The sequence below is a fragment of the Anarrhichthys ocellatus genome, unplaced genomic scaffold (assembly GCF_004355925.1).
Source record: "Anarrhichthys ocellatus isolate YVR2014 unplaced genomic scaffold, GSC_Weel_1.0 scaffold58, whole genome shotgun sequence".
Taxonomy (NCBI): Eukaryota; Metazoa; Chordata; class Actinopteri; order Perciformes; family Anarhichadidae; genus Anarrhichthys; species Anarrhichthys ocellatus.
Genome location: NW_022280088.1, coordinates 1,427,141 through 1,452,935, shown reverse-complemented (window position 1 = coordinate 1,452,935; position 25,795 = coordinate 1,427,141). Strand labels below are relative to the sequence as shown.

Genomic DNA, 25,795 nt, shown 5'->3' with positions numbered 1-25,795 from the left:
CTGAAGCAATAAAATAGGCTACGGGTCATGTGTGGTGCGAGTGAAACGCTTGCTGTTAGATATCATATTGACCACTGGATTGATTGTAATCGGTGCATATGAAAAACACGACTGACCCTTAGCTGCTGCTTCTGTGATCAATTGTATTCATGAGTTGTAGTGACAAACCAGATTATCTTCTGCCCCATTATCAGCTTTATTCTGGCCATTTTCCTCTCCCAGCCTGTTCATTTACCTTCACTCTCCTGTTATTTCAGACCCTCACACTCACCTCCTGGCTTGCAGTAACGCTTGTTCCTGCCATTTTGCCCCACCCACCTGCTCACCTGTTCTCACACCCCTTGTTACCCCAAGGCTATTTAAGAAGGCTGGGACACAGTCTTGAGCTATGGGGTAAGGCGTAGTGTAACTGGAGCTGCGATGTTTGATGGGTACAGCAGACATAAAGGGAGGTGTTGGAGTTTGATTCATCATAATAGACTAGCCTCATTGATTATATCTAAATGTTTAAAACTCACATGACATCTGCATACAGAAAACTAATGTGAATACAGTGTGGCGTGAATGGTTTAACATATAACCTGTTTGATGTAGTAACGATTAGAGTTTTTTTTTTTTTTTTAAACACCCTCCAGTAACCCTGGAGCTACTGGAGTCACAGCAGGTGTGGGGATCGGCTCCTCTGGGCCAGGGCTGGAGAAGTTTTTCTACTCCCAGTAGAGAGATGTTATCTAGGGAAAAGGAGCATTAGAATGATGTATTTAAGGAAAGGAGATATGAACAGGGGAAGGTTTGGCACACTCTGAGAATCCAACAGAATGAGGTAAACTGGGTGTAATTAAAAAATATTGTCGTATCCAAGGAAACGGAGGAAGTTAAAGACCAAAAGACGATGTCAGCCACACTATATAAGACTGTGTAAAGAATGGAATATATCACTGGCTCGCCGGAGAGTGAACTCGGGTTGAATTCTTTGCTTGAAGAATAAACTCTATTGCATCGAACTCTGTCTGATTCCAATGCTTTCTTCAAACATCATCGGCCCATTTCCACTCATTCCCTGCAAGATTGTCAACGTTGCTTTATGCCTTTGTTTACCTGCTCTTTGTACTCTGCAACCTGTGACCTGGAATGTTAATCTGAGCCTTGCAACCTGTTTCCTGAAGCCTGTATCTGGTTATTACCGGTGGATTCTCAATCACTTCTGTTTGGACTTCAGTAAGCTTAGATATCTTCACCTGCTCAATTAATCATTGAACTGCATTTGATTCCTCCTCCCTCTGCTGCCTGCATTTGTGAATCAGCAGTTCGTTTCAGCTCCATTCACTCTTAGAGTCTTTGGTTTTACTGTTATGGTTCAAACTCACTCTCATTATTTTGATTTCCAGCCAAAGCAGTTATCCATTTCTAGTCCAAAAAACTCAAATAAACCGACTGTCCACTAACCTGCCCAGCTCCAAATGGCTGACGTGCAGTTAGTTACTAGCTGGTGAACATAGTGAGAGGAGCATTTAGCATTTATTTATTTCTGCTAAAGAGACAGATATTTTTCTCAGGAGTTGGTGAAAACTAAATATTGAACTGATATTAATCTGGTGGCCAGAAGCACAACACCAAATGTCTGCATTGTTGCTCCTGGTCAACTGGATTGGTAAATAGGTAACTGTTTGCTGACACAGTCTCCATATCAACTTTATAAGGTGATTACGTCAGGTGTTTATCTCGTGTGTTGTATCTAAGCAGGCTGCAGCTAATCCCTATAACTGCTAGACTGTGTAGGAGGAGACCAGTCTGTTGATATGCCTGAATTCCTGGGCAGTCAATGTTAGTCCTACATTACTAACGCTCACTTATGCGTGAAACTTAGGTAAATAACTGAGAAATTCAATTTCAGATGTGATCCAGTGATCTTTTCATTCCTGTGACAGCACATAAAAGAGCCCATTGATCAGGAATTCAGAAACATTATACAACTGTATGCAGATGTCAGGGAATGTAACCAAAACATTATACATCTTCATCTGGCTCAGAGTCCAACGCCTCAGACCTGGTTTCAACGCTTGTTTCTCTCTGTTTTATGAAGTATTTCTCTCAAAAAAAGACTGAGACAACCAGCTCCTGTCTCCATTAGATTTCTGATACACGTCGATAGCTTTTTCTCTTGTTCGTTATTTGTTTAATTTGATGTTTATGAATTGGCTAACACTGAGGACACCTGTGGTTGAGTCGGCAGGTATAGGACCAGCATGCCCCGGGATGAGCCTATGTTTTTTTTATTTTTCATTTATCAGAGCACGAGAGGCAGCGATATGGCTTCATTTAAGAAACAACAAAAAATGCTGGAAAGAGTTTTTCTCTTGGAGCGTTGGAGGTGTGGGTGCAGGAAATGATGACAGTTGTTGTTTTTCAATTCATATTCTTAGTATTCTCAGAACAGGTTGACTTAGTTCTTGCAGACGTAAAGTAAACAAAACCAAAACAGGTTTGTAGTGGCCGTTTGTCGGAAAAATCACAGGACTAACAGTCCTCACAGGACTACTAAATACAACCTATTTAGAATGAATGGTCTCTTACTGTAGTGATTTGACAGTTTTTCACTGTAAAATCTACAGACATTTTTTACAGTGCAGCTGAATGCAATATTTGTTTTGTCTTTGTTTTCCTGATGGAATACTGATGCTTTTAGTATCTATCTTTTTTTTTTTTTCAGCAAAATATATGACGAAACATTTTCAATTATCTTTGCTGAATGTCGAGTGCCCAAAAAATAATTACACTTGGCCAAAGGAAGAAGCCAAGTTGGCCTCAGTGGAACTTAATCAATATGTCAGTTCAAAATGTAATTGTAATTTATTACGAGGAAATAGTTTGTGCTCTTATAATAACCCTGGGTTGCGCTGGAAGCTATTTATGTACTTCATGTCAGTGCCGGTAATTGCCTCCCCATGAGTGATAAAATCGTGATGTTTTCTGTTCTACAGGGTCTGACCTGACCTATAATACTGTGGCAGCACCAGAGGCTAAACTGATTCAATAATGCAGTGGTGTTCATACTGTATATAATCTGAATTAAAGAAAAAGACTGCAGTAAATTGTCGGATCATTCTTTAGGACAAGCATTTAAAAAAACAGCCTTCTTACAATCAGAAATCAGAAATGTTTATTTCCTAATTCATAACTTCAGAAAGGTATAGGATATATACTGCCAAAGACAATTATTAATCCCACTTATAAAAGGTATCTTCTTTTAGTCTTAATAAGCTTTTCTGTCTTAATGAAAGACAATGACGTCTTTCACTGACGTGACTGGATCAAGCTGTGTTCTTCAAGGAAAACTAATTAACAGGACATTTAAGAACAGGCAGGGTGAGAGAGATTTCTGTGAAGTCCCTTCTTTTTACATGGACTGTGTTTTATAACTGAAATATTCGTCTTTTTCTGTTCACTCAAAAAACTATTTCTGAATCGCTGGAGGTTTGATCACAGACGTTTCATCCATTTTTTTAATGAATTTTGGGCTGAATTTGCCTGAAGGCCATGTGTCTCAAATAGTGATAGATATCATCTATAAAGCTTTTATACCCAACCCTACTAATTAAATATACATGCCCTGCTGTGCACTGTGCTTGTTGACAGACTCCATTTACAGAAAACCGTTACAGTAATGGGAACACACTAACTACAACTGTAACTATATGCGTGGTTAGTTTAGTTTGGGTATTGGAACAGAATTTAAAACATGTAATTGAATTTCCCCAAGCAGGATTAATCAAGTACTTTTACTCATCTAATCCAACATACTGTTTAAGTATCATATTTAAAAATATGAGCGCATTTACAGTGGTGTATACTTACTCTACAGAATATCTGCGCTTACAAACAAAGTCTATGCTTTGTCTGAATGTGCAGATATACACTTTCTTTCCTCATTTATAAACTGTCACTGTGACATGATGGGGATTGGCCATTTTGAATTGTTTGATACTAATGAAGCTCCTACCAGTATTCACAACGGCACCTCGGTTTGGCAGCAAATACACTGCTGCCAAACCCTCTTCATTTTTCAAAAGAGCATTGTGAAAAAAGTTTAAGGAAATTTATAGATTTACACTTCAGGGCCACTTCTTAGTCTTTGCTATATCAGACTTGGGTCCAGGATTTATGAATTGTTAGTTTATCGACATCCACTCTAAGGTCATTTGATTATGGATAAGATAAGATCGAATTTTATAATCCCAAAGGAAATTCTTGTTCCAGAGCTTCAACAAGAATTGCAACAGAAGAATAGCAAAAAAACAACAACAATAGAATAAAAATATGACCATATATGAACAATAGAATACCAATTATTAAGTGTTAAAGAAGCAATACAGACACCATTGCAAAATAGAATAGAATAGCAATAAGGTAAATAAATGAAGTAAAAAATTCTGCGGCTCTGACCATTCTTGTACAGAGCCTCTGTATTTTAAGTCCAGTCCATCTTATTGTCTATACGTGGACGCCCAGGTATTTGTAATCGTCAACGATGTCCACATCTGCTCCCCTGAGGTTGACTGGTTTCGTAGGGGTCCTCAGTCTCCTAAAATCGATCAAAAGCTCTTTAGTCTTTTTGGTTTTGAGTTGCATGTGATTCAATTCACGCCACTCAACAAAGCTGTCCACCCCACGTCTGTACTCGGCTTCCTATTCCCTGCTGAAACAGCCCACAATGGCAGAGTCATCCGAAAACTTCTACAGGTACAGGATTTTGAGCAGTAAAGTCTAATTTCACAAAATGCCTTTCACAGGAAAGTAAATGCTGGCTGGTAGCTGGAATCCAACTGCATGCAGTAATTGTTACAGCTGCTGTTTATTAATGCTATTGTGTGTTATTTGTAAACTAGTGGTCCATGTATGCATCCTATCTATTTTTTCTTCGTATGTGTACTGTATACAGACCTTCGACCCATTGGTTAGATGTATAGACTGAAGATCTCTTGAGACAGACTGTAGTTTAAACTGTTTATGGACTGCAATGGCTCTACATGTATTGACTAATTTGGTTAAAACAAATAATGTAAATTGTGTACGTTTTGACAAGCCTTGTGGGGTGAAAACGCTTTAATTATCTCCCACACCTAAATCAATAAGTCATTAAAGGTGTGCCACAAGTCATTTCTGATGTAGATTCTGTACAAATGCATTGATTTTTAAAGGGTACTGCGGGCATATACCGTTTCATGGATCAAGCTCCATTCTGCTAAAAGAATATCAAGTGGAGGAATGACCTCGATGATTTCATATTACCTTTTTTTATTTGAACCATAGACAAGGGTTAGTATAGGGCCCTACTCTACCTCCTAGTCGGCGAATGGGCTGTAGTATAGACACATGATATGCAGTATATAACTCAAATGAATCATATGTATTTCGCGTATTTCGATGAACCTGAGATTAACATAAATTGCCTTGTTCCATATTAACAAGTGACCAGCTGCAGCGACTACCACAATGTAATTGGCACTCACTCTGTCTTTGCGTGTTATTGTCCATTGATTGAAGTGTGTACCTTGGGTGTGTAACAGACTAGCTTCCTGTCCACTTAAGTGATGAAGAAAATGACGGTGTACCTCTTGGCCTCATTCAAGAACAGCTGTTAGGCTGGTCAAGCCTTTTGCAATTGTTCTTACATATTTTATCATTCAACAGACCAAGCAGTCTTTCAACCAGTCCCATATTGAGTTTCTGTCTTTTGCACACATTCATTTCAATGCACCTGCATCAATATACAAAGAAATCAAATATAGCAGAAAGCAATACTGGACTTGGTGTCACAGCTCTGCCAATACTATCCAGTTTTTTCCATCTCTCACTCACCTAATCAGTTTATTCAGTGCACCTGCCAGTCACACCCACCTCATCAGCTCATTACTCTCACCTGCTCACTCTGCTGCACCCACTATAGACCCCAGTCACACACACACACACACACTCACTGCCAGATCGTTCTCCACTTTCATGCAAGACCTTCCAGCGAATACCCTTGGACTGATTCCCCGCTACCGACCCTGCCTTGCCTCGGTAATTCACTCAGCCTTCTGTCCCCGACCACGAGATCCTGCCGCTGTTTCCCTGTGATTATTCTACCCGTTTTGTGTCCAGAGGAAAATAAAGCTTTGATTCAAACTCTTGTGTCTGTCGTACTGCTCCTGGGTCCTTACTATACCCGTTACACTTGGTATTCAATTCAGAGCAGATGAAACTCAAAGCAAAAAACAACAGGTTGTAGTACAGCAGAGGAAAATAATTGGCATTGAGATATAAAAATAGCAGAAGATTTTAAATCCACTAAAAGCAAAGCAACATACATTTGAGTTTGATTTACAAATAATGTGGCTAACTTGAGTTAGAATGAAAAATAGACAATTGAGTTTATTCTTTAATGTTGAAACGGCAGTTAACAAAACAGTCTCATCTCAAGCTCCATTGAGTATAGTTCTGGAGCTTTTGATCATATCAAATGATCTTCGTCATGCAGATGGAATTTGCCCAGGTGTTGTGGAAATGGTAACTGTTCACTTCTCTACTGGGCACTTTAAAATTGGGACTTGGAAATGTTGTCATGGAAGCTTCTAAGTTTCTGATCAAACTCCATCTGCTGAGAATGACATCACATGAAACGATTGAATTTCCCAAAGCAACTAAATGTTAAATTTCAAGCTTAAGAATGAACTTTCAAGCGGAAATTTCAGACGTATACTGGAGTTTTGTTCTTTTTATTGTAGGATTGTCTAACTTGGATTTAACAAGCTCACATTCTCAAATCACAAATGAAGGATCATTTTCAGTTTACACCATGCAGCAGCCAGCTATTGACCTCAATGACAATATTTTTTGTATAAACCATTAATCCTTGGTGATAATACAATTGGGCCTTTGAATAACATTGTGCAGCTCTCAAAGGTCAATTGTCAATTTTACCATGTCTTTCCAAAGGTAGTAATTTCATCATCAAGACAGTTCACACCCACCAGAAGAAGAATCTACTCCTGCATGTTTGCACCATAGTTATGATTAAAAGTTGCTGGAACAAACAGTAGCCTCTAAATACTAAATTTGCATACATTTGAAGAGGGAGCTTAAAACTCTCATACTGTTAAATAATTGTATTCTGTTGCAGTAAAAAAGGGCTATTTTTAACAAAACGTGCGCCTGTTTGATAAAGAAGACCCTTCACTCTCTTGCTCTCAATTTCATCTTCTAGGATTACAAACTGCACTTCCTGGTCTGTAACCAATAGCGGTACAAGTATTAGGTCACGTGTGCTGCTCCTCCTGCACGTTTTTGACGTTCAATGTGTCGGACCTGACTTGAGCAGAGGGTGAGTTTCCGTGGGTTTTTCATGGCATTTACTTGACTTTGCAACCTACGAATAGTAGGCTTAATGTACAAATTCCACTGTGGAGGTTGCCACAATGTGTTCGGCTACAACGTGCATTTTGTCCGTGCTGCAGTAAATACGTGTAGAGTTGTGTAGAAGCACGTTAAAATGAACGTTTTATGCACCGATCGCAATCAAAGGAGTGAGTGCAGGCTATCGATCCAGAGTTGTACAGTAGCAGAAAAAACACTCAACTACTCTTTGGAAAAATATTACTAGTAGATCACAGCAAGCAGCACGTGAGCAGCACTCAAGTCCCAAATCAACATCACTGCGATCAACCTTATTCTGAACTTTACGGTTATATCAATGGCTAAACATAGTTGCGACTATATTTAGACCTTTCTAGATCCATGAATCCAATGTTTTCACTACTAAAGTAATCCAGTCATAGTTGACTGTTACGGAAGCCCTACACGGACATGATTCAAACATTTAATATACATAATTAATTATCTTTAACGAGAGGACATTGTGACTTTAAAATAAACCCAGCAACATAATTACATTTTTTGATCATCTTTGCTTTTGAACCACATTATGTGTTAATCCCTCCAAGTGCCACTGAGGCTATCAACTGCAATTCATATCTGCACCGTTACTGCCTCAGTCCAGACCGAGAGCACGACTTCACAAATCAATATAACGTTAATTAGTTGCGGCCCACCTCCTGTATGACATCATTTATACTATTACATTGGCACCTGTTGATATTTATAGCACCTGCATGTGTGGCTATAACAGCTAATGCAGTCTGCAGAGCAAATTATGACAAAACAACAGAACCACCTTAATAGGACAAGTATGTGTGAACATGCGAGAAATTTGACTCACAAGTCAAGTGTTGAAGTTGTAAACAACAACAATAGTGCTAAGAATTAAGTACCGAAGGGACATGCATGGATACACATTTTTGCACCACTGTGTGTAAGATTAAACAATCTCAATGCCAGGAATACAAATGGAGAATATTTCTGAAGTGGCACTGCAAAGTTTTGCTTTTTGTTTACTTGGCTTTACTTCACCGGTGTTGTCAGCCCACATATGTTTGCTTGTTGAGGCAGAAAAGTAAAATCAGAAGTGGAAAAAAAACAACTGTGACATCAGTCTCCAGACTGAAAACACAGAAACAGGGTGAACAGTGCCGCCCTTGGGTAGGAAGGTAAAACAGCAGTGATACTTCAACATACATTATAAAACATTTGGTCATATCAAACATCTATTTGTTGAATGTGAGGACATCAGGGAAATGTTGCTCCTTTCAGCCATAACAAATGTAATAAGGGAGCACTCATATTTTGAGAGTGCCTATTTGCACTGAGTTTTGTACTGTACTCTGTGAGGTTTATCATAGCTAACATCCATATTTATTATAGAACAATAAAATAATACAGTGATTACCCTGTCCGTGCAGATATGAGATACAATGCCACATTTCCTCTTAAAGCCTGTTACTGTCGGCTACGTGTCCTCATATTGTAATAAAACTGATTTGCATATTTATGGCTTCGCACTTAAGAACTATTTGTTCCAGTGTACTACAGATTATTGAAGGACTGTTGCCCTGTGAATTCAGATAACTAAGATCTGATACTACACCACTTCATCTCCGCTGTAGGTTTCATAATGCTTACTAATGCATAATGGTCTCGATAGTTGGACATTACAACAGTGCACCAGATATTTGGATCAACAAATAGTTTGTTAACATATATCATGAGTTACAGCAAATATCTCTATCTGTATTGTATATATCTGATGAATGCTTACCAGGAGATTTTTTTATTATCGGAAAGACAACCTTTATTATTAAAATGAACCTGAATGCATACCCTATTCTTTTTGTTTTGATTACAGCAGCAGTGCAAGGTGCACTATGGGTCGCCTCGACGGGAAAGTAATTGTGTTGTCAGCCGCCGCGCAGGGGATTGGACGTGCTGCAGCAATAGTAATGAGCTTTAATCAACATTTCTCACTTGACACTTTTCCTACAAAATCCCAGATGAAAATTGTATATTGAATAGCTTGTGTGTGTCATAGCACAACCATTTTTTCACCCAAATGGAGGATTTAAATCGTGACAGCCCGTATTATCATCTGTAGCAGCCATTTGAAAGGGTACAAGTGTACAGTAACGGGGATCCAAAACATCTTTCTTCCAAATGACTGTGCTACAGAAACGCATGCTATGTGCATATATTTAGTTGCCTGCTTAAGTTCTAGTTTTACCCCGTTATTATAGCAAAACACTTGAAGTTCAGCACATATCCTTGTAGAGATGGGCTCATCATCACATCTATTCCCTTCAAGTGATGTCTTTAAAACCGCGCCTTATACTACAGGGGTTTGTGTTTTGTGGAGCAATTCAAATATAGAGAGGTCTACTTACGTCTCAGATCATTAGGTTCAAATCACATAGTATTCAAAGTTGTACATGGTGTGAGGGGTCAATTGAGCTTTTTTCCATTCAGTGTTTAAAATGTGCATTTTGCTGATGTGGTCTGCTCTGTGGCAAATGATGCAGTCACTCCATCAGCTAGCAGCTGGCCAGAGTAGCATGGATTTAAAGAGAGGGTTGAGAGATTAGGGCTAACAATTAATTTTGTGTCTATAGATACGTAGTAATAAGATTGTGGTGTCTGCACTGTGTCCCGAAGTATTGCCTGAAGTCAGTGGAAGTGACTATGTGCATTTAGATGGAAAGAAGTTGATCAAAGTTACCCACCTTTCACTATTCCCAATCTTTTTTTTCATAACGAATAGCTTATTTTTACAAAACAGCCATAGCCATTTTAGAATTAAAACAATTTGTTTGATTCACAGGATCATACCAAAATATTTTAACTGTTTCTACAAGGGAATACCGGCCTACACGTTTCATAACATGTGCAGACATTGTGTAACTGCTTCAAGTTTTTTTCACCTGTGTAGGCATTTGCAAAGGAGGGAGCTCAAGTCACAGCAACGGACATCAATGGAGAGAAGCTGAAAGAGCTGGACGGCATTCCGGGTAAGGCTCATTTCTCAGGTCTGAGTCTGCCACCTTCTGGGTAACCAGTGTTAAAAGATGAATTTAAAACATCTCCAAAGTCTTGTTTTTCAATATTTTGTAGGGCTGCAACCAACGATTATTTTCATTGTCCATTAATCTGCCTATTATTTTCTTTAGTAATCAATTAATCAGTCGTTCTATAAAATAGTGAAAAATTAATCAGGTTCTCGTAGCTTTCTTATGACAGCTTAGCTACTGATAATATAAAATGACATGTTTTAAATGTAAGAGCTTTAATGTGTTGCTTTTGCTTACAGTTGTCACAAACCGGGCCGAACGGCCATGACAACACAGGGGGACGCATTCAATGAAACAGTTGATTAGTTATTTATTAAGTTCAAAGTAATATAAAAGACAAACATAAACTAACAGTGACATGTGAATTCAGTCATTTCAGCAGTGTAAGTGAGTGGGTGCGTTTAAAGTGTATATGCAGTGTTGTATAGTGTAGAAACAAACCATAACCGCAACCAAAACCAAAATGGGTGTCTCAGGAAGGAGCGAGAGACCAATTGCGAATCCAGAGGGTTTTTGTACTGAGTGCTCTGGCACACAGGGCCAGTGTTGCAAATGGCCTCAGGTGCTTCCACTCTGCCTGACGACCCTCTGCCACACCCACCTCCACACCTGCAAGGAAGGCAGCCAAACGAACAGGCAGAGAGGGTCGTCACACAGTTAAGTTATACTGTATGAGTCAATTACTGCCCACTGATCTCCACAATACATTGATACTCTCCTAATTATCTACAATAAGTCAGTGAACAGTGGACTGATCACTGCCAAACCATGCTGTCCCTATCATATCATTACCAATATATTAGATAATAATCTATCATAATGTTACAACAAACCAAAGCGCTCTTTCTCTCTTCACCTACAGGGATCAAGACTAAGGTGGTGGATGTAACTAAGAAGGACCAAGTTGAAGCCCTAGCCAAGGAACATGACCGTGTGGATGTGCTGTTCAATGTTGCTGGGTACGTTTTCCCTCTGTTCTGTATGAGGTGCTGAATAACTGAGTAGTAAGACTGACATACTCTGCTTAATGCATTAAATCAGGTGATATTCTATTTTATTTTGTCAGAAAACCTCATGAATCAATGAGCCACACTGTTGCACTGGATGCCATGTTCCTTCATTACACATTCAAATCGTTGATGAAGTTTGTTTTGTAAATATTGGTTAGCACACCAAATACTCTATAACAAATTATTCTCTATTTGCTCCTGTTTAAGTGATAGTTGCTATAAACTACAAGTGGTTTGAGACTGGATGAGGAGCCACAGGTGGGTTGCACAAGATTTTATGCGGGCCGCCAAATAAATCTGCAGAATTTCTCAAAATGTTATGTAACATTTATATCTGCAGTACACCTTTGAGCCACAGGGGGGAGCCTGAATGTTCGTATTTTCTGATAATTGTAACCTACTTGAAACATTGAATCTAATATGAAAGGTTAGCGTACATCCTGTTGGTTTAACTGATCAGAGGAAATAAACGAGAGCCCGTTAGCTCCGCCTAAGTGCATTTTATAAAGTATTTATATGTTTTTAGTAACACAAGTTGTGATTTATCAAACGTATTTCTCTTTTGGAAAGGCTGGTTTACCTATTAAAAATAACATAAGGTGATGCAGAAATGGCATAAAACTTGTGAGGAACATTCATACACTCACAAATTTGCTCTTCTCGCTATTTTTAGGACCTATTGTGAATTGGGTCGCGGTGGTTTGTCATTTCTAAGAAGTGGGTTAAACGGTTTGGAAACACCGTTTTAGATGATTACTTTTTTTGGTTTTTAAACGTGACGTTTATATTCAGCACCATTTGTTTAAAAGAAGGAGATGTCAGAAAGTATTGAGTATTGAGAAAGTATTGAGCACATTTATCCAACCCCTGCTTAACTACATTTCCAAAATCCCTACACCTTAAGGTTTAACCTCTACTTGACCTTTTGTCAATCTCCTTAACAAAGGTCTCTAAAGTGACACCTCATGAGGCTCAGTAAAATGTTGAGGGGGTCAACGCAGCATTTGGACCAGCATTTATTTACAGTTTACATGTCTTCTACTGTCTACAGGTTTGTGCACCACGGCTCCATCTTGGACTGTGAAGAGGCTGACTGGGACTCTACGATGAACGTGAACGTTCGGAGCATGTACCTCATGAGCAAGGCTTTCCTACCGAAGGTGACCCACTTTACCAGACGCTTAACCCTGTTCCTCCTCTTGTCGAGAGAATGGAATAGGTGCTGTTGTAAATTGAGCGACATATGCTTTTAATTTGTTCTCATCCTTTTGTCCGCTGGGATTAGCTGTATTACACTTGAGCCTGTGGCATGATGGGCGGCGACTGCCAAATCACTAATCCAGCTTTAGCCGCAAACTAACAAAACTGTCTCAATGGGGAGTTTTAGCTTGAATCCTGTGGCGATTCTCATTTATCCGTTACATAAAAATGAAAACTGAAGTCCGTTGCACTATTTTTACCAATTACATGCTGTTGATATGCCACCTTCCGCATTTATTTTGTCATTCTAGATGTTGGCAGAGAAGTCAGGAAACATTATCAACATGGCATCTGTTGCATCAAGCATTAAAGGTAAATAAACTTCTGCATATTACTACATATTCTGCCCAATTGAAGGGACATTGAGTTGTTGAAGTATGACCATGTTCATTGTAATCCTCTTAACTCAGATAATTACTCTCCGTGTGTGACTTTGTGCGAGTGACATTATGTGTTTCTTCGACGCAGGTGTTGTGAACCGGTGTGTCTATAGTACCTCCAAGGCTGCTGTGATTGGGCTCACCAAATCTATAGCGGCTGATTTCATTGATCAAGGCATTCGCTGTAATTGTGTCTGTCCTGGTAAGTTTAGAGCGATCTGCAAAAACAAAACCACGTGTCCTTTGATTCTTCATCACGTATTACTCAAGGTTGCTGGCACTTTAATAGATAACAATGTATTGCAGACATCCTTGAAAACAAATTGTCATCAAAACTGTTGTTTTTAGAAAGATTTAAGGGGACATTGTGCATTTCAAAGATATGCAAGCCTTGAGTTTGCCCCTTCAAAGCCAGTCTGAACTCTTCAGGCTTTTATTGACCTGAACTGATCCCAATCATACCTATTTAGTTATCATAATCATTTAATTAGTCAAAGGGTATCTATATTTCTGTATTCATTAGTGTTGTATTAGTGAAGGTTTTAGAAGAAATTCAGGGTTTCTCTATATCTTCTCAGGTACTGTTGATACTCCATCATTGAGGGGTAGGATCCAGGCCCAACCTGACCCAGAACAGGTATGGAAGGCTTTTACTGGCATTTTCTCCAATCTTAAAATGACAGTAATGCCTGCATGGGTCATTTAATGGGTACATCTTATCTTGGTATCCATTGGAGATAGTAAATGCTTCAACTGTAACTCCTCTCTCTCTCTCTCTTTCTCTCTCTGTGTGTAACTCCTCAGGCTTATAAGGATTTCATGGCACGACAGAAAACTGGCAGAATGTGCACAGCCGAAGAGGTGGCGTACCTGTGCGTGTACCTGGCCTCCAATGAGGTGAGTGCTTGCAGATAATGCACCCAAGTCATTCATGTATATATGTTGCACATTACATCACTAGTCAGGCAGAGCTTGCAGGACCGTAGCTACATGGTGGTCAAGGCACTTTGTATTTATTCTAAAAATGTGAAAGAATAACGTGTTTCTCGGCTCCTTCACAGTCTGCCTATGTGACCGGGACGGAGCAAATCATAGATGGAGGATGGAGACTCTGAAGAAACTGTTTCAAGCTCAAGCTTTTTTTAAGCCCAAATAAAGTGCACCAAGAATGACTTGATCATTTTTTTATTTTATTTAGCATATTATGTTTATGATTCTGTAGGGGGGACCCCCCATGTTCAAATTCAAATCAATGCCAAAATCTATGCAATGCCAAAATATTAATATTATTAATATGAAATTGTAATACATTGACTTAATCACAGCTGCAGTGTACTGGTGTCATCACCTTATTATAAATACATCTATTATTAAATATTTGGTATCTGGTAATGTGATTAATATTGAAATATGTTTAATAAACATATATCAAAACGTCTTCTTCACAAACACCCTTGAGTGGCTTTACTATGTGACCCAACTCCCCCCCCCCCCCCCCCCCCCCCCCCCAACGAGGCACTCCTGGGCGCGGTACTTACTTAACGGTACTTGGCCATCACTAATCCGCCTCATTCCCAATTCCCAGCTGCTCCATCTGCCTCATGACTGCCAGGAACGCTGCACACTGAAGGTTAACACGCGATGACTATTACCATATGAGGTGAGATGTTTTTTCCCCTTTTAATGTAGTTAACGTTATATATTAGGGTCTCTCTAGCTTAGCTACCGTGCGTGTGGAGATGGTGTGGAGAGCTCACTGACAGCTGGTGGACGGAAGCACTCAGTCGGCTACTGACGAGGAATCCAATATCGGACAAGGCTTCCCTCTCGAATATCGATAATTAAACACGTGTCACAGCAGCAAGTCGAACTGTTATCCACACGTTGACGGTGGCAAGTTAAACTTGATGCTGAAATAGTTTAACGTTAGTGCACGTTACGTTTTAGGGGGAGTTAACGATAGCTACCGCTACCTAAAGCCAGCTGACAGCAAATCAGCCTGAAGACCGTGTATAACGTTACATCGCGAAGTTCCGACGCTATCTCCCACCTAACGTGTCTATGCTGTCAGTGAAACGATGGGGTAATATTGTTAAATGAGTGAACATGAGAGAATCGGTAGTAAGCGTTGGTTAGCTGCCGCTGCTGAGAAAGAACGTCCGTGTCCGTGGGTTCAACGTGAGGCGTTGGATTTAACGTCTCCACTAACGTTACCCCTTTCACGAACTGTGGTTCCGTAAGTGTACGCCTCTCCAGCAGTACACTGACCCAAACGCAAGGACAACACAACCTTTGGTGGCTAGCTAGCATCAGATGGCTACCGGTAGCTCTGTTGTTGACATTTGCCAAGATAACCCTAACCTACTTTGCCCCCACATCCACGAGCTAGATGAGCCATATGGTGGAGCTGTACGCATTGATTAGTGTGCGCTGTTCACAAGTGGATTAGCTAACGTCTGTTGGCATAAGCAACTGCATATTGTAGTAGTGTTAGTTTAATGTATATTGGTATATATAACCTGATCTAATGCTATTAAGAGTTCAGTATTTGTCCATTGTAATGAGGTACAGGTTAAGTGAACACAGCACGAGGTATCCAGCGTGCAGCTATATCTGGCTCACAAATTATCATTTAGAAAGGAATCGTGTGGCTTGAAACCTTGTTAATTCCCCCCCACATTACACTAAATATAACTATTTGAAAAATTGACATCTTAACAGTAACGCCTGTATGGTTGGAAAAACAGGCCATGCAATATTCTACACCTGTACCAACACCTTTGTTAAACAAACATTTGTTTTCTCTCCTGATCAAACCATGTGCTGTGAATAGGAGCCTGCAGTCAGAGCTGGACATCCAGAAGCAGAAGTGAAGGAACTGCCCATCAATGGCCAACCCAACCCCTCTGCTGGATGTGCTGTGAGAGAGAGAAGTGAGAGGACCAGAAAATCTGTCATGGAGGACACTCAGCCCAAACCTGCTACCCCGGAGCCCATCCTTGTACCCAATCCGGCACCCAGTCCAGTTCCCAGTCCAGTACCCAGCCCACTGCGGGACATAATTGCTGTGCCTGCAGCAAACAATGTGGAGGTATAGTATTTTTACTAACAACTGTTCTCTGGTGTAACCTTCTTATATTGTAACAAAACTGATAATGTGTTTATAAGACTGATATAATGTATTGTTTGTTGATAGGAAAATGACATAGCCTTTGTGTTTTTTTTATATTCACTAAATAAGATATTTTAGGCAACATATAAATGATGTGGCTCTGCTTCTTTCGTCCGCTGTGTTGATTTACTTCTATGTTTTAATATTCTGCTTTATAACCTTGTAATTAGTTATTCGCCTGAGATAATTTGTTCATCATTTATTGCTGTAATTGTAAAAGTCAAAACTATGAGTTAATGTACCATGACAGTATGATAATGAGGGTGTTCTGGGAGTCACATTTATCAGCAAATTCATATCTTCACCGTATTATTTGCCAAGAAGCAGCCTGTAGCCTGTAATCTGCTGGTATGCTACAGATAGGGCACGATACTAAATAAGGGTTCGGCTATTAAAACGGCTCCAGGGACGTCTACCATTTTCTAATCTTTCCATAAGAAATGCATTCATATTTGTGTCAAAGTGACACCTTTTAATCTGGTGCTTTGCGTAAGACATCCCATTAATGTTGACTGCTCAGCTACTTGTGTAATGCCTGGATATTGATAGAAATGTACTGCATTTAATATTGCTGTGAATAGGCATTTTTAAGGCATTTTCTTACACTAATCTGCATATTAATCCAGCTGGTGAAGTCATGAGTTTAGTTACAGTTATAAAATATTGAGGTTGTTCAGCCAAATATCTCTTTTATCGTGTGTTGCGTCTCCAGATGTGGTGTTAAGGCATCGAACAAAACATTATGTCCACCGGGCAAACATTGACCTTGTGCGTGTTCTGATCCTCCTCCTGCAGCACCTGACTGTGAACCAGATCCAGGTGGTGGTACGGCGCTGCTCCAGTCCAAATGTCACAGAGGAGACCACCTATTTTATTCCTCGGAACCCAGTGGTGGATGCTGGCACTAACACAGACCCGCCGCTGGTCTGCTGCCCCTTGCTCCACCGATTTTGCCCATGTCCACCAAGAGGCCTGCTGGCCTCTCTTATTACCAAAGGTAAAGCAAGTGAGGTCTCACGTTGGCTCAGTGAGTTCTTGCCCAGGACATCTACTGCAGGCCAATCCCTTCTTTCACACTAGACTGTAAAAACTGCCGATATGAATATCTTGTATAATTTGAACTACTAAAATTGAGCAATGTTGTCGATAAATAAATACATATACACATACTATTTTATTTTATGTTCACATTACAAAACGCAGTCACAGAGAAAGGCAGGCAGGCAGGCAGTCAGTCAGTCATCAACAAACTGGTAGTATTTATTAAATGACTTAAATGAAGAAGTTTTAGAGGGTAATAACAATGCCTATAGTGACTTCTGACATGACACAGTAGTCTAATGTCAGTCCCCTGTGTCCTCTCCAGTCTTTCTGGCAGCTGTGCTCTTTGGCGCGGTGTGGTCCATCACCGAGAATGAGTGTCTTCCAGGGGGAAACCTGTTCGGCATCACAATCCTCTTCATCTGTGCAATCATCGGTGGCAAAGTGGTGGCTCTCATCCGTTTGCCCAAACTTCCACCGTTCCCACCTCTCCTTGGTAAGGCTGATGCGCAGGTGTGTCTGTACAAGCCTTTCTTTTATTTTGGTTACACAGACAATACACCATCTTTCAGGGTCGGTGTTAAAACTGCTTAATGCCCGTCATATATTTGTTCAGAACAATTAGCCAGATGACACAAAGGCTCACCCGTGGAATCATTATTTACCACTATAGTTCTACCGTTGGAGCAGATTGATCAGTACACAAAGTATTCCAAATGTACAGTACAAAGAATTGTATAAATAAGCAGTATTAGAGCGATAGTTGATTTTAACAACTGCTTTTCAAATGAGACTCAAATCTGAGTTTTATGAATCACAGTTGAAGCACTTAATCTAAACTAAAATGTCTTTGAAAAGCATTCGATTTACAAGCAAATATTAATGTTGTAGCGTAAATGCTGCAAGATATTCTCTGTTTATGAATTAACTACAGGTGTATTGCACATTAGCAGCCACGGACGTATTTATTTGGTGACTTGTAACAAAGTAATCTACAGACTGAGTCATTTCACCTTTGTCATTGATTTAAAAAAGAACACGAGGTCGAACCAGAGTTCTTGATTATCTGAGCAACCATGTTACTCACTTGTTCCGTCCTTGGTTAAGTACACATTAGCTGCTGTTGGTTTGAATTCTGTTTGTCACTTTTAGTATTTTGCTGGTATTTTGTTATCGTATAGCCCACGGTAGATGGAAGTACAGCGTGGTTGTTTCTCTATAAACTTCATCTCCCTGTGTGGTTTTCCCCTCAAAGAGTATTCTTGTCTACCAGTTCAGTGTCTGTTGCTGATAACAATAGTAAAAGGTTGTGGTGACACCGAAGTCTTCTCTCCCCACTCATTAACAGTGTTAGATATGTTCTTTATGTATTATTTCCCTGTTGCAGTTCATCGTTGTTCTTTGATTTAATTTAAAAACTCCTTTGAGAACCCATTTATCATTGATTTATTTATCATAAAGTTCTTAAACTCAGCACAATTTGCACTAGTCTCCATAATGTTTTGTAACTTGGCAGGTGACTTTTTAGAGAAGGTTTGGATATTGTTGAAACTCAAGTTATTCGTGTTCTAAAACAGCAATCGCAGTCCTACAGTGGGTCTCAGTGTCTCAGGTGTCCAACATGAGCAGTGTAAGTTCAAACAAAGGATCATCTGTCCCTCTCTCGCTCCCTCTGCTGTGTTGCAGGTATGCTCCTGATGGGTTTCATGCTGAGAAACATCCCAGTCATAACACAGGCGGTGTACATTGACTTCAGATGGTCTGCGTCACTGAGGAACATCGCTCTGGCTGTCATTCTGGCCAGAGCTGGTCTGGGGTTGGATCCCACAGTACGCTACATACTCCACTATCGAATCACAGGAATGTTAGCAATCAAAAGTATTGAATTTCCAGTGACATATGAGGGGAAAAACAAGCACATCTGAGCCTTGTAGAAGATGTTACTAGGTTATACAGCAGTGTTATCAAGAGAATGTCCAGATGTTCCAGCCAAGTAATGACTACACGAAAATCCTCTCGCTGTATAAAAGTGAATTGATGACTGTGACTCTGTAATGATGTGTGTGTCTGTCGTCAGGCTCTGAGGAAACTGAAATCCGTGTGTTTACGCGTGGCTGCTGGGCCCTGCATTATAGAGGCTTGCACCACAGCCCTGATCTCTCACTTCCTCATGGACTTGCCCTGGGTGTGGGGCTTCATACTCGGGTAAATAGAACACTACTTACTCTCCCACTCCATCTCCACTCTTCATTTTCTACTTACAGTATGTCTTGGACAGGCAGACAGGCACAGTTCCCTTTAAAGAATATATTTCTTTTTTTTCATGAACCAGTAAGAAATATATTCATTATATAAACTTCAACATCATTTTTTTGCAATTTCTTCTTTTTATTAAATGTGGCCGTGAGGATACAGATACGACATGTAGGGAGAAAGAAAGGAGACTGATTTTGACTTGACTTGGTCTCGTTTTTGTGTCAAATTGAAATACAATCAATCATTTTTAATTGACAATTTATTTGCTGTATGAGCAGACGTCTCAGCTGTTTATTACATTCAGTTACTGAATGGAGAGGACATGGATAAGTTAGACTGAAGCCGGTTTCACACTGGGGGCGAAAGCACCATGACCGCCACGGTTTTCTGAGAAGCGCTGACCGCATGCTTTTGGCGCCCATGTAAACCAATCGGGTTGCTCTCACAGAATGCAGCACGGAGGTCTGTGTCTAACTCCTGATCTTCAGTGATGGATTCTGCATCTTGCGTTAGCAACTCTGGCAAGAAGACACACTGATAAGCTTCTATAAACAATCTATAGGATGTATTTGTAAAATTGTATATAAATGATCTCACAGATAAATGCTGAAATAAGCATCCTGTGCTTTTGACTTTCCTCTCCTCTCTTCTGAACAACATACTGTATGAACAAGAAACATGTTCCCACGAAGCAGACAATAGAAAACTGCTCTCCAACAGTCACCAGATCATATTACAGCCTCTTATCCTCTCGATCACTTGTTGTCTAACAGGGTTAAGAGATGAGAAAAATGTATTGACTTTTGACAACAAAATGATTCTAGTGATTTGGATTTTTTTGCTCATTTAACACTCCACAATAAGTGCCGTCATATTTGTGCCTTGTCAGCATTCGTGTGACGTCGGTAGGTGGAATGGAATGTGCAACATCAGGTTTTTGACACAGATGTTATCAGTGGATGGGGGCTGATGCAAATATGTTTGTACTTTTCAGAGGGCTGACATTTTCTGTTCATTCTTTGTTTAAAGATTGTTAGCACAATTTTAATTATGATGATTGGAAATTTCTGAATTCTAAAATTCCATCTGTATTTCAAGCCCAGCCAAATGATTATCATGAGATAATCAAAATCATTGCGATCACATCTCATCTGCAGTACAAACCCCACGTCGTGCTGCAGGAATTCCTCCCTTTTGCATGTCTCCAAGCATATTTAAAGGCTAATTAACACTAGCGTAACGTAACACTAATGCTTTCCTAACTGTATCAAAGGCAATTCTTGTCTCTGTTTTCATCTCCTCCAAACTGCAGCTTTGTGTTGGGTGCTGTGTCCCCAGCAGTGGTGGTGCCCTCCATGCTGCTGCTGCAGAAGGACGGCTACGGAGTGGAGCAGGGCATCCCCACCCTGCTGATGGCTGCGGGCAGCTTTGACGACGTTCTTGCCATCACAGGGTTCACCACATGCTTGGGCATGGCCTTCGCCACAGGTAAACCAGTGGCTGTTTGTGTTTGCGTGTGTTTTAGAAGTGAAAGGGAAGAAGTTCTGACTTGAAAACACCACCTTTACCTCCAGGGGAGTGGCAGACAGTTCAGTGCAGGTCAGCACGGAAAAGTATACGGAGTAAGTAACTTCTATCTGTAGTTTGTCAGGAGCTCAGCAGAGGGTGTAAGTGGGCCGCTTACTCTCATTAAAAAGGTTTTTTCTGCCGAGTCACAGTGCATTTTGTGTGTCATTACTCCAGTTTAGCACAGTGTAGAGCCTCTATGGGGCTATACTAAACAACACAACATAACACCATCAATGATTACCCTGCTATTGTCATGAATGGTAATTGTCTACACACTTTTAGGGCTATCAGCTCAGTTTATTCTATTGTCAATTTTTTTTCTGCTGATCCTTTTAGGCTCCACTTGGTTCAACCTCCTGAGAGGTGTACTGGAGGTGGGCGGTGGGACCATTGTTGGGATTGTTCTTGGCTTCCTCATCCAGTACTTTCCTAGTGTTGACCAGGTAGGCATGCTCTTGCAGCATTACTATATTGCTCAGTCATCCTGACACCACTTGACACCACATTCTGTGTGCGAAACATCTTGGGAAGAGCCAACAAAGGCTAGTTAGAAAAATCAGTGAAGTGTTCCACTTAAAATGATAAACATTTAAGACTTTTGATGAGAGCACTTTGGATTCATCTAAGTGGGGAAGTATTCAGGGATAACATTGGAGGAGATGTTTTTGTGGGTCACAGATTTCCTTATATAACAGAAATGACTTCACTATCTCAACTCCATCAATGTGTTTTAATAGCCTGTCAGACTTCTGTTTAATCCGTGTTTGTTAAATACACGTAAACTACATTTTGAGATAAAACACTGGTATAAAACATCATGAACTACCTAGGCCTAGTATCTGCCGACACCTTACAAGTGTTACATAGGGCATTCTGTATTTATAGATTTAGGTATATTACAGTGTTCTATATTAAATTATTGACTGTCTTTTTCACGTAGAAACACTTGGTCATAAAGCGATCCTTCTTGGTGCTGGGTCTGTCCGTCTTCGCCGTGTTCGGCAGCAGTGTGGCCGGCTTTCCCGGCTCCGGAGGCCTCTGCACCCTGGTGTTGGCCTTCCTGGCTGGACTCGGCTGGGGGTCAGAAAAGGTAACAGCGTATGCAATGCCATACATGTAGTACATAGATAATATTTGTCAGCTCTCTGCTCACAATAATCCACCTTTTTAGAGCTTTTGGCAAGAGAAGTACGGTATATTTCACAATTATTGAATTTATCAAGCATATACTTTTGAACAACCTACTGGGTTGTACAGTAAGTCCTTCATTGTCTACACTACTGCATGTCACAGATATAATCTTCCTAAAAAATGTCTGTGTTCTGTCTGTCTAAAGGCCCGTGTGGAGGAAGTGGTGGGGTGGGCGTGGGACGTGTTTCAGCCGCTACTCTTCGGACTTATAGGAGCAGAAATTCGAGTCTCTGAGTTGGAGGGACTCACAGTTGGTAAAACGACCACACACACACGCACACAAAATAACAAATTCAGGTGACTGCTTTTACTGTGAGAGATTCAAATGTGGTATGGATGTAAATCGAGTATATTTCCATAGGCAAAAAGAGGCCCCAGGAGATTTAAGCTCTCTATGTGTCCAGTAAATACAAAAACCTGATTCTGCATTTGCACTCATGCACTGTGTACTTCGATAGACATTCTCATATGAGTTTCCTGGGAAATTTCTCCCCAAAAAAATCAATCTTATTCAAGCAAGTATTCAAGTACATAAAATATATTTTGATGTTCTGCAAGTAGCAGCTGACCACAACACTGACTCTAAATTGCTGTACTGTCCAATTTATGACAATAAAACTCTTACTGTTCTGACAATATTGTAAATGTAATATAATATCTTTAACAAGTTTAACAGTGTTTATTTTCTGTTACTGTACTCTTAACAGGTACTATTGTCGTGCTTCAAAATGATGGCCATCTATATTTACAATTCTTTTTTGTTATATTACAAACAAAGGCCACACGCATATCTCCTCCACACTCTTAGTTTTATTTCCTTGTATTTTACACTATAAAATGAGTCTGCGGTGTAAGAGCACATGCGGTAGCTGTATGAGTACATTCAGCCCCTCCTTGCCCACAGCAGTTAAGGGGAAGTGCTGGTGATGTAGCAATTGTTTTTTTGTATCGCAGTATAACCAATATAGTGTAACACCTCTGTATGACTGTGTGTTTTAGGTCTGGGTATAGCCACGCTGCTCATTGCCCTGCTGGTTCGATTACTGTTCACCTTTGTGTGTGTGTTGTGTGCGGGCTTTAACATGCGGGAGAAAGTGTTCATAGCCCTAGCGTGGATGCCCAAAGCCACAGTGCAGGTATGTCAGCGGTACACTCATGTTCCTGAGAAATAGACGCTCTGCTCCGTTTAGGATTTTTACAGTAAATCATTTTGGGTGTACATAAAAATACGCACACTCAAATGTTTTTCTTACTATCCTATCATTGCGAGTGAGTAAAGAATAAACCCTCGTGTCCTTTTCCTCATCAGGCAGCGATAGGCTCCACAGCTTTAGACATGGCCAGGGCGAAGGGGGACAAGGAGCTGCAGAAGTACAGCATGAAAGTGCTGACTGTGGCTGTGCTGGCCATCCTCCTCACAGCGCCTGTAGGAGCTCTCATCATAGGGCTCGCTGGACCTCGCCTCTTACAGAAACCAAAGAACTCTGCCTGTGGTGAGCGAGTCAAACAAAATTTATCAGCCGTTTTCTTAGGTAGGTAAAGTCCTACATTCAACATTTTAACTCAGCTCAACACCCCCCCCCCCCCGTCGCTGTGTTTAAATAGTGAATATGCTTTTCCCTTCCTCACCTTTGTGATAGATGCATCCACTCAGAAATGGATTTGCATAGTTATAGGTTGCTTCTGTTTACCCCGTCAGTCATGCCCTCAAGTCTTTTACATTCACACAACACCGGCATTGTTTCCATTGTAGTTTAGTACATGGTGCAAAAGTGCAACTCAAGGTTGCACACCATTGTTTGTTTCCTACTGAATCTGACTAGCATGTCATCGGGCCTTAACCAAAGCATTTCTCATGACTTTTTCCTCCCTCTGTCTCCTCTCCATCTTTCCTAGGTACTCCAACAGGAGACGACGAGGACAATGAAACTCCCGTCACCTATGAGAGCACACTCTGACATCACCTGTCTTCGTCTAGTAAGCGAGGACATTCAAAGAGACTTCCGAGGTGTTTACACACTTGGGATATCTGCGCTTTCCTTCAGCCACCGAGTGGCCCCTTCAGTCTCTCTATCTGCCGGTCAGCTCCTGATGTTTGGCGTGCTGCAGGAACACATGAATCACTCTATATTTATAGCCTGTGGTGCTTTCCAGGCCTCGGGCTCCAAACAAATGACCCACACGGTCACGCTGTATGACAGTATGCAAGAGGCGCTTTTGGTCCCAAATTTACTTTGAATCAGCTATATTAGTGTGAGGTATGAATGTTTTACATTTTTGTAAAGGTGGATATTTTCTCCTGCCCATTATATTCAGTGAATCCACCTTTTTGCCCATTTTTATGACGTCTCCGTTAACTCTTTACTGTATTTGGACTTGAACAGGTAGTAATGATGTTTTTGTACTAGACGCTGTTTCCTTTGAAAGGCTGCACCTTTGAATGCACCGACGGTAGCAATATTTTATTGTTTTAAATTAGACCACAAAGTTGACACAAGTCTTTAGTTGTTCAGTACTCGGTAAGATGTTTGTACAGATTTGTGTATTTGTTTTAATTAAATGTGTATTAGCTGCGTCTTGGTGATGAAGGGTTTATGTAGTTAACAAATACTCAGGAGAAAAATAATTCACACCACTTTCCTTTGGTTTACACAGTGCTGCTAAATCTACCGAAATCTGCTACAATCACCATGTCGACTGATTATATTCAAAACATTCATGTACACCAACTGTTGATTGTAAGGGGAAGTTGATTTTTCACATTCGCTACATTTGACTTTTTTTTTTTTACAGAAGTATGCAGTGTAACTTTGTTTGAATTTATTTACATTGCCTCATTGTGTATTAGTATTGACTATGATAAAACAGAATTGAGCATTAGTTTTTTACCAAATATTCTTTAAACAATAAATGATGAAATATACCAAGATCTGTTCTTTTGCATTTTGAATACAATTTAAGTTGTGTAGTGACAAAATAGGTTAAATTCTTACTATGCAAAATATTTGTACAGTTCAACTTAATGTGTGCTTTATTATGTCCTTAATTTAAGTCACTGTCCCTTAAGTTTGGGCTTCCAATCTGTTTGCTTTCTACCCGCGCTAGCAGCCTGGGTCTAGGGATGTCTGTTGGTCCAGACTGAAATCTCTAAACCACAATGGAGTAGATTGTCATGAAATGTGGCACAGATATCCACACTGTCCAGAGGAACAATCCCACTGACTTAGGTTGTCTCCATCACCACCATGAACTTCACATGTGTGGTAACGATTGACACTCCTGCAGAAATATGACCCTGAACAAATGAGTAGACGATTAGATCGTGATTAGTACTGTTACCTCATCACTCATTTCAAATGATTTCAGCTCAAGGTGTCAAAATGTTACCCAGTCGTAATATTGAAAGAAGAGAATGAAGCTACA

General features: G+C 40.3%; 2 protein-coding genes across 5 annotated transcripts; both read left to right on the top strand.

Moving 5' to 3' along the window:
- Positions 1-7,337: 7,337 nt before the first annotated feature.
- On the top strand, positions 7,338-14,592 carry bdh2 (3-hydroxybutyrate dehydrogenase, type 2). Of its 2 annotated transcripts, none has more exons than XM_031871540.1 (10): positions 7,338-7,363; positions 9,281-9,371; positions 10,355-10,433; positions 11,356-11,452; positions 12,555-12,663; positions 13,015-13,075; positions 13,232-13,345; positions 13,722-13,780; positions 13,948-14,040; positions 14,205-14,592. In XM_031871540.1, the coding sequence occupies exons 2-10, from the start codon at positions 9,300-9,302 to the stop codon at positions 14,256-14,258; spliced, it is 738 nt and encodes a 245-aa protein (XP_031727400.1). In that variant the 5' UTR covers positions 7,338-7,363; positions 9,281-9,299; the 3' UTR covers positions 14,259-14,592. The 2 variants fall into 2 exon arrangements, with proteins under 2 accessions (XP_031727400.1, XP_031727401.1); XM_031871541.1 differs by having other exon boundaries at positions 7,344-7,363; positions 9,284-9,371.
- Positions 14,593-14,665: 73 nt separating this feature from the next.
- si:dkey-162b23.4 (sodium/hydrogen exchanger 9B2) lies at positions 14,666-25,627 on the top strand. 3 transcript variants are annotated; one of them, XM_031871443.1, is made up of 13 exons: positions 14,666-14,803; positions 15,977-16,234; positions 17,111-17,312; positions 17,682-17,852; positions 19,043-19,185; positions 19,434-19,561; positions 20,925-21,100; positions 21,518-21,624; positions 22,122-22,271; positions 22,518-22,626; positions 23,372-23,508; positions 23,682-23,904; positions 24,269-25,627. In XM_031871443.1, exons 2-13 carry the CDS (start codon positions 16,100-16,102, stop codon positions 24,328-24,330), a joined length of 1,743 nt encoding a protein of 580 aa, XP_031727303.1. In that variant the 5' UTR covers positions 14,666-14,803; positions 15,977-16,099; the 3' UTR covers positions 24,331-25,627. The 3 variants fall into 3 exon arrangements, with proteins under 3 accessions (XP_031727303.1, XP_031727305.1, XP_031727304.1); XM_031871445.1 differs by having other exon boundaries at positions 23,682-23,865; positions 24,269-25,626; XM_031871444.1 differs by lacking the exon at positions 14,666-14,803 and adding an exon at positions 14,824-15,379.
- The last annotated feature ends 168 nt before the right edge of the window (positions 25,628-25,795 follow it).

Coding starts and splice junctions, on each gene's coding strand:
- bdh2 (XM_031871540.1), top strand. CDS start 9,300: ATGGGTCGCCTCGACGGGAAAGTAATTGTGTTGTCAGCCGCCGCGCAG. Junction 13,346..13,721: donor CTGTAATTGTGTCTGTCCTG/GTAAGTTTAGAG, acceptor ATATCTTCTCAG/GTACTGTTGATACTCCATCA. Junction 13,781..13,947: donor CCCAACCTGACCCAGAACAG/GTATGGAAGGCT, acceptor GTAACTCCTCAG/GCTTATAAGGATTTCATGGC.
- si:dkey-162b23.4 (XM_031871443.1), top strand. CDS start 16,100: ATGGAGGACACTCAGCCCAAACCTGCTACCCCGGAGCCCATCCTTGTA. Junction 17,313..17,681: donor GGCCTCTCTTATTACCAAAG/GTAAAGCAAGTG, acceptor TGTCCTCTCCAG/TCTTTCTGGCAGCTGTGCTC. Junction 21,625..22,121: donor ACTTTCCTAGTGTTGACCAG/GTAGGCATGCTC, acceptor TTTTTCACGTAG/AAACACTTGGTCATAAAGCG.